Source organism: Coffea arabica, chromosome 2c, assembly GCF_036785885.1.
Source record: "Coffea arabica cultivar ET-39 chromosome 2c, Coffea Arabica ET-39 HiFi, whole genome shotgun sequence".
Taxonomy (NCBI): Eukaryota; Viridiplantae; Streptophyta; class Magnoliopsida; order Gentianales; family Rubiaceae; genus Coffea; species Coffea arabica.
In genome coordinates this window covers 1,575,714-1,583,539 of record NC_092312.1, presented here as the reverse complement: position 1 = coordinate 1,583,539, position 7,826 = coordinate 1,575,714, and the positions used below count along the sequence as shown (strand labels likewise).

At 37.6% G+C, this 7,826-nt stretch overlaps 1 protein-coding gene and 1 long non-coding RNA gene across 4 annotated transcripts; one reads left to right on the top strand and one right to left on the bottom strand.

Annotated features, from left to right (window-relative positions):
* On the bottom strand, positions 1 to 1,996 carry LOC113724913 (probable WRKY transcription factor 53). The gene is made up of 3 exons (XM_027247809.2): positions 1,620 to 1,996; positions 1,379 to 1,507; positions 1 to 840 (listed from the first exon to the last, which is right to left on the bottom strand). Exons 1-3 carry the CDS (start codon positions 1,994 to 1,996, stop codon positions 213 to 215), a joined length of 1,134 nt encoding a protein of 377 aa, XP_027103610.1. The 3' UTR covers positions 1 to 212.
* Positions 601 to 3,339, top strand: LOC113724914 (uncharacterized). 3 transcript variants are annotated; one of them, XR_011832545.1, is made up of 2 exons: positions 601 to 740; positions 1,064 to 3,339. It is a non-coding gene; the product is annotated as an uncharacterized lncRNA (long non-coding RNA). The 3 variants fall into 3 exon arrangements; XR_011832539.1 differs by lacking the exon at positions 601 to 740 and adding an exon at positions 785 to 920; XR_003457233.2 differs by lacking the exon at positions 601 to 740 and adding an exon at positions 787 to 920 and having other exon boundaries at positions 1,032 to 3,339.
* The last annotated feature ends 4,487 nt before the right edge of the window (positions 3,340 to 7,826 follow it).

Here is a 7,826-nt window from a genome sequence, read left to right as displayed (position 1 = left end):
TCATGAATCCAACAAAATTGTTACCGTTTCTTCACTAACCTCTGTCTAGATACTCTAAGTTTACAATATTCTTTCTATGCCAGTTACTCAGCTGGTTTCCACCTGACTACTTCTTCACATGATGATGTTATAAAAGCCTTCTTTGTTCACTACCTGGAATTACAATTTCATACGATTCTACTCTTGTTTTCTTTTCAAATTTACTGTGACGACTAGGAAAAGAACCCTGAATTATCAAATGTAAAGTTCGTGTCAAAGCCAATCTGACTGAATGGGAAGTCTGAGCCAACAGTGGGAGAATTTGTAGTGGAAGTTGCTGCTGAGATCAAGCCTGTAAATTCTGACTCCGAAGCATATGAGTTTTGGTTTTCTGCATAACTGCTTATGTGAGTTGGTGAAACCGAGAAGTAGTCTGACCCTGATGTTACGGGAGTCATGAATGGAGGAGACAAATCTCCTGCAAAGTTGTTATCAGTCAGAGATGGCAAGAAAAGATGAGTTTCTGGCTTTGTAGTTGATGTTGAAGCGAAGTCAAATGTAGGGAAATGTTGGTTGTGGGAGTCTAAGTCCTTGGTGTTAACTTTTAGGTCTCGTTGGAAACTCAGGAGTATTCCCTGTTGATTTTGTTGCGGTTGAGAGGTCACCTGTCGATGTTTCCCTTGCGAGCTAGTTTCAGGCTTTTCAGCTGCTGCTGCTGGTGGTTTTGGCTCAGAACCCTGGTTACATGTATGCCTTCCACGGTATGTAACTTCGAATATTGTTGGGTCCTCATCAGATCTTTGAACTTGTTTTGTAGCCAGACAGCCTTGGACGTGTCGGTGAGTGCACCTGTAGTAACCTCTGGAAGAATATGGTGAAGTCAGCTATGTTTTCTTTGTAGATAGCAAGGTTACACAAACATAAAGCATGAGAAATAATTGGTATGCTTAATTTTAATACCCTAAAAAGTGTTTTCTCAGTTCCATCAAGTCATGGATGAACATTTTTTTTTCTGCTGTAAAATCTATTTTACCTTTTTGATTATTCTCCAGCATTTACCTCGAGTTACTGCCCTAATGACCAGGCCAGATGTTCAATGCAAAAGAATGACAGCTTGGGGAAAGAAAGAAGACTCTGCATGGTAGGAGTGGCAGGGTAGTTGGGCAAATATTTTGGGATCATGGAGCCAAAAGTCAGTGAACTGAAGCCTATTGTTTGATGTAATGAAGTTGCATATAGTTGGGCATTTTTTGGCTTTTCCCTCTCAAGAAGGGGTATCCTAGCAACTTTCTGAAAGGTAGATTCTGACAACATGCTGGTCTTTGTACTTCAATGGTACCAGGAAATCACCAAATTAGAAGGGGCAATGGTAGATGCTGGCAGTGAAAATGTTTGTTACCTTGGGTGTTTGGCTCCAAGAATATCTTTCTGCCCATACTTTCTCCAACTGAAGCCATCATCTAGAGGCCCTTCAAGTCCCATCCCAGGACAAACTTGAACGTGTTTTGTCCACCGTGGCATAGTCTTCCTGCAACAGGGACTTCAGCGTGTTAGCAGCAATAGGAAGTGATAATACAACAAAGTTTTGTGAAACAAATTCTTAAAACAGCTGAAGTGAGAGCAACAGTTGATTTGATTACCTCTTCCTGGAGACGTCTCTGGAGTCCTGATCCCTGAATTCTCTATCAGAATCATCACTGTGCGGACTTGCGCTCAAGGATCTTGGGGAATCAGACATTCCAATTGCCAACCCTGTATTTTGGCGGGAGCGGGATTCAGACATTGCGATGGTTGTCCCTGTACTTTGTTCCCTCTCTCCCACTCCGACAGCGGCATTACTTTTGAGCATGTTCAACGCCTTCTCGTAGGAGTTCAGTATCTTGTGAACCAACGAGTCACGACTCTCGGGTGACGAAGATGGGGCATTGATATGAACCTGAAGCTGCTTAGCCAACTCCCTCCCTAGCATTAGCTCATTTATCAGATTCCCAAGCTCCCAATCTGCTGAATTCTCCATCCTCAAATTACAGAGAGAGAAGCACCAGTATAGCTCTTTCTGGAATGCTGTCCAATAAGCAGAAGCGAGCTGTGCACGCTAAGAAAGGTTTTAAGTGTATGTCAAGTCAAGCACCGCGCAGTGGTCGCGTAAACCAGTGTTTAATGCCAGAACTTGCGCGATTGCGGGCAAAATGAACATGCAAGAAAAGCTGGAAGCCTCTGAGTTGAGGAAAATCGATCTTTGCTTTTGAAATCATGCAATCTGCGTCCGGAAGTTAGTAGCGGAAAGGAGCAACCAGGCAAGAAAGGAATGCTCAAGTTATTATTTTTGCAAATTTATTTTGTTTTGCGGGAACCAACAGTGATAGAAAGAGAGAGAAAATTTATGGGATGCTGATCAGATTGTGCGCTCTATCTTTTAAGGTGGCGATTGTGAGTTCGAAGGTGTGGAATGGAGGAGTCTGAGGTTTATTCTATATATACATATATATATATATATATATATATATATATGTATATATGCATACGAGCTTTTTCGAAGAGGAAGGCGATTGAGGAAAAGAGTAGTGTAGTATAACAGAAGCAGAATGGAAGAATTGAAAATTTGACCGAGGAAAGCGAGTGATTTTTCTTCGTTCAAACAGCGGTCTTTGGTCAACCGTGAGAATTGCGAAAGTGTTGTTGGGTTTAGGCCTTGTAAGGGCTTGGGAGCATAAATTCCATGGGGAGCCCAATTGCTGACTAATTCAACAAAAACCTGAAATACATGCATGCTCTAATACATGCATTAGCCTGTCATTCTACTTGCTGTTCGTGGTGGTACTCCATTGCTTGTTGTACGGTGCCCATTTTCTTCCACTTAATTCATTTCTTGGGGGGACTGAATTAGGATGGATTCAATGATGAGGAGTAAAAGTTACCACGATTCTTCAATTGTAGGAACCGGGAAGTAGCGAGCCGAAGACCAGGAGGAAGAAACGAAAGAAGGGGAGTGTTTCCGCGGGGGGGACGACTGAGAATTTTCAATTTGATTTCCGCGTTACTGCTTCTGCTGGTACCATTCCCACCATATTATGCCACAAAGCAACACATTTTAGTTAGCAACTCTTGAGTAAAGAAGGCTTGAGGGCGATGACGCGCAATTGGCGTAAGACTCGATCCCCCGGGCTTACGTTGAGGTTGACAGCTTGAGCCTTTTTTTTTCTTTTCTTCTTTTTATTTGTTGGACCCTCTTTGTCTCGCTGTGCATGTATTTGAAGTTTAATCAGGTCTCCAAATACAAATCATGGACAAAACGTCAACTTGCAAGAAACTGTACAGAACCCAGAATTATGAACTTGCAATAAAATCCGGATTTGTCAAGATGACTAACAGAACTCTCTTCTTGGACTGAAGATTATTTTACTTGCAAGAGACAAAGCTCCGCTATCCTCTTAATCTAGTTTTTTTTTTTTTTTTGTCGACACGGGGGTGTTCGGGTCAATTCTTACGGGACCCGACTAATCCCCCGAGACTCGACTAATCTCCTGCGGCTCGGGTCAATCCTTACGGGTCAATTTTTAATCGAGTGTTTGCTGGATTTAAATGTTCTGGATTCTAATCTCGTTTTTTCTATTCATTTTTTAAATTTCACCCCCTCCTATTACAATTTTTTTTAAAAAAAAAAATAAAACCCAAAAGAGTGCTTGCTGTCTAATCTTTAGACGGAAACTATGAAACTTAGCTGATTTTTTTTCTAATATTTTCTTACGAAAATAAGAATTTCGGCAAATAAATCTAACTCTCCCCACGGTAACTCCAAATTTCGGCAAATGAAACTTAGCTGATTGCTAATCCTATTTGTGTTGATGAAATCGACAATGACGGCTCTTTAAGTAGGGCGGAAAGTAGCTTTCTCTGTGAAGGGTTGTTAACAACTTACTCAGTTACTCCATTAAGTGGGGGATGACTTTTCCACGGGCGTATTGATGATGATGCTGAAGGATTTGTTTTTTTTTTTGGTGCTAACTAACGTGTCTCGAGTCTAGAAGCGGGTTGTACTCTTCGTGATGATTTGCTGAGTACTTATTATTAGGACTACACATTAGCACCAGTCTATTATTGGCAACAAGAAGGAATTGTTGTTACCGCTTACCATTTGGCAGTTGGACTTGTTCAAAATTCAAAAAGTAAAATGCCGGTCGTTAGTTCTGGAAATTCAAAATAAGGTCTGAAACAGGATGCAGAATCCAAACGTGGTCTACTTGTCCCCCTGGTACCACCGGACCTTCTACATGGCAACAACACAGCATTTGAAGATAAATTAGAGACGTAAATTCATTTCCATTGACTTGGTACAAATCCAATTAGCCCACTTGCCCGTATAACTAAAATAGTGGGAAAAGCACACCCATTTTGTATGCATATTCGAAGATAGTTTGTGTGAGAACAAGAAAGATCAATAAACAAATAAAAAAGTTAATGAAAGTTTCCATAAGTTTTATGGTTTATCCTAGGGCTGCAAACGAGCCGAGCCGAGTCGAGTTTTGAGCTAATCGAGCCGAGTCTCGGCTAAATTTTATCAAGCTCGAGCTCGAGCTCGAGCTCGACGAGCTGGCAATTTTCGAGCTCGAGCTCGACTCGAATCAAGTCGAGCCGAGCTCGAGTTCGAAAAAAATTAAAAAAAAATTATTTTATTTTTAAAAAAATAAATAATATAATATTTTTTTCTGAATAAATAATAAAATATTAAGGATATATCCGTAATTTCACTATGAAAATAAAAAATAAAAAAAAATATATATAATATACGTAATTTATTATTAAATAAAAATAAAAATAAAAAATATATATATATATACTCAAACTCGCGAGCCGGCTCGCGAGCTAACGAGCTTAATATTCTGAACTCGAGTTCGAGCTCGAGTTTGACTCGAGCTGGCTCGAGCTCGATTAATGTCGAGCCGCTCGCGAGCGGCTCGATTCGTTTGCAGCCCTAGTTTATCCCTTCGATTGTAAGTTACGAACCAAAATAGTTTGAGATTGCATTTTGCAATTGACACTAACGTTTGTTTTTCAAGTAACGACATATGTACGATGAACGCTGTTTACCAAATTTGACTCCACCAGATAATAACCAACAGCCATATGCATGGCATATGGTAATGGTAAGAGTAAGAGAACTCTCTCACTTTTACAGTTTACTACTACTTTACTCGATGCACAGCGGTCAAACAAGTTTCGTATGTTGTCTTTGATACAAAGACGGAAGTACTTCACGGGACAACAAGCCATTACTTGATGGTTGCACTCTTTTTTCTCTTCCTCAGTTTTGATGATGATAGAAGTATCCTGTTCGAGTACCAACCAACCAGCACTTATCTTTTTTTGATGATAATAAATGAAGGCAATCGTCGGAAACAGAGGGTTTTCTTATTCTTTTTCCCCAAAGCAGAAGCTGCAAAATTATTGATGCTGGAGTTAGACCGGCCGGGATGCCTTTTGGTCCAGAGTTTTAGAGAATAAGAAAATTTGTGTTAATTTTGAATCAATTTGAGTTAATAAAAAACTAAAGTGCTAATGACAACAAGACACTTGGCGCAATTTTAGTGGTGGCATTGGATTGGCACTGAAAAAAATGTATTCGAGGATCCCAAGTGATTATATAGTATATATAATGCATGAGTCGTGAGTCGTGACTAACTCATTCCTCTCCCTTCTCTTTCTAAAACTCTTTTCTCTCCCTTTTCTCTAACCCTTCCATCAAAATCTTCTTCATTTCTTCCATGGGAAAAAGACCAAACCTGGTCTTTTTTCATGGGAGAAATTACTCTTTATAGTTTTTAATTTATCTTATTTGAATAAATTCTCTTCTAAGATTTCCTAATGAGAGATTTTTCTCTCCTAGTGAGAGTTTCTTCTCTTTTAAATTATTCGAGTGAGAGTTTTATTCTCTTATGAGTTTTTCTTTGTGAGAATTTATTCAGTTTTTATCTTTATGAAATTTGAGATTTTGTAAATCTAGAATCTAGTTTCTCAAATTTGCAATTTCTCCATTATTGTCAGATTGAAATTTCTTTTTAGACTTGAATCAATTTTAAACAGATCTGATTATCAACAGACATGCACTAATGATGTATTGTGCTACGGTGACTCATTCAGATGAAATATATATAGGAGCATTAATTTTATCTTTATTTGTATTATTTTCTTAGATCTGTTATATCTGTTGATTTTAAATTTATATGTATCTATGTCATGTTTATTTGATGTATTTTTTTATCATTAGTGCAGATTTGTTTGAATGAAATGATATTTTCTATCAAAAAACTTTAATCCAGACTAATTGTTTCATGGTTAAGACCCTTATGCTGTAAACGCCACTTTTTAGTGATTCATAATCTCCGGGCCAAATGAATGCGTTTATTACAAACTTTAATTTTCTCTGAGGTATTAATTATTTGGTCCAACGTTACTTTATTTGTGTGTTTTTTCTTTTTTGAGCAACTTTATCTGTTCCATTCGGAATATAGATATTGATATGCACTCAAATTACTCTTCCTTATGCTATTTGACACATTTTCTTTTAATTTTTTTCTATCAAAAAAGATGTGTCATTTAAAAAGCGAAAGAAGGCAGGAAAATTAAAACCCAAAACCTCTCATTTACGAGGCCTACTATCTAATAAGTTAGAAGGAAAGAATCTTTGTTATGCTGACCAAAACCCCCTTGACATTCTATTTTCAACCTTGCTATTCGCAACATAACCTACAGTGGCTCAGGCTAACTTCATTTTGCACTTTTTTAAACTTATACCGTTTTTTGACTTTACATTCTAAATTCTTAATCTTAAAACTTACTTTACACTCTAACTTTCAAATTTGTCTTATTTAAGTTCAATCAATAATAGCATTAGCAAAATTAATGAAACATAGGCCCCGTTTGACAAGTGAGTTTTTTGGATGTTTGTTTAAAACTTTATTGTACTTTAAGAAGTTTTTTTGTGATTACTGTAGCTAAAGTTTTTAAAAAACTTGTAGCAGACAAACTTGGCAAAAAACTCAAGTGCCAAACAAGGCCATAGGATCATAAAAATCAATGACAGCATTCTTAAAGTGGTCAAATAGTGCAAAGGAATTGCAATTAGAATAAAAAATACATTAAATTAAACGTGTACATTATAAAAAAAATGCATTATCTTGTTAGTCTTGTTGATAATACTAGTTATTGAATGGGACACACTTTTGACCAATTTGTTCTAGATTACAACCCCTTTGCTCCTTTTGATCATTTTTAACATATTGTTATTGATTTCTATGATAATTTATTTCTTAACCTTGCTAATGTTGTTATTAATTAGATTTGATCGAGACAAATTTGAGAGTTCATAATGCAAATTGTCAAAAATTTTAGAAGTTTAAGATACAAAGTGTTTAAAATTAAAATTTAAGATAAAAAGCAAGAAAATGATAGAAGTTGGTGTATGCAAAGTCGAGTTAGTCCTTATATTTCTTTTTTGGGGAAATTTTGCATGACAAACAGGTTAATTCTTGATAGTTGAAAGTTCTGTCCACCAGGACAGGAAAAAATAGGCAAACAGGAAAAGGTTGAACCTGTCTTCTCCTATAATTTTAAGTGGCTGGTATTATTCAACGTACGAATGAACCAGACCACCATAATACAAGAGGTAGGTCCTACCTGGTGTTTTGGAAGAATCTTGACCCCGGCGAGGACTGTCTACGTGTGAAGAACAATATCCATGAACTTCCCAAAAATATCTCAACTTCCACTCTCAATTTGCCACGACGAAATTCCCACACATCTTTCTCTGCTGTGGCACTGCCCACGTCACTCCTACTCCCCTCCCTCGT

What these genes read in the sequence shown, in the direction of transcription:
- LOC113724913 (XM_027247809.2), bottom strand. Translation starts at nt 1,996, where the DNA reads ATGGAGAATTCAGCAGATTGGGAGCTTGGGAATCTGATAAATGAGCTA. An exon ending in AGAGACGTCTCCAGGAAGAG is followed by an intron (nt 1,508 to 1,619) that starts GTAATCAAATCA and finishes TCCCTGTTGCAG; the next exon opens with GAAGACTATGCCACGGTGGA. An exon ending in CTTGGAGCCAAACACCCAAG is followed by an intron (nt 841 to 1,378) that starts GTAACAAACATT and finishes ATATTCTTCCAG; the next exon opens with AGGTTACTACAGGTGCACTC.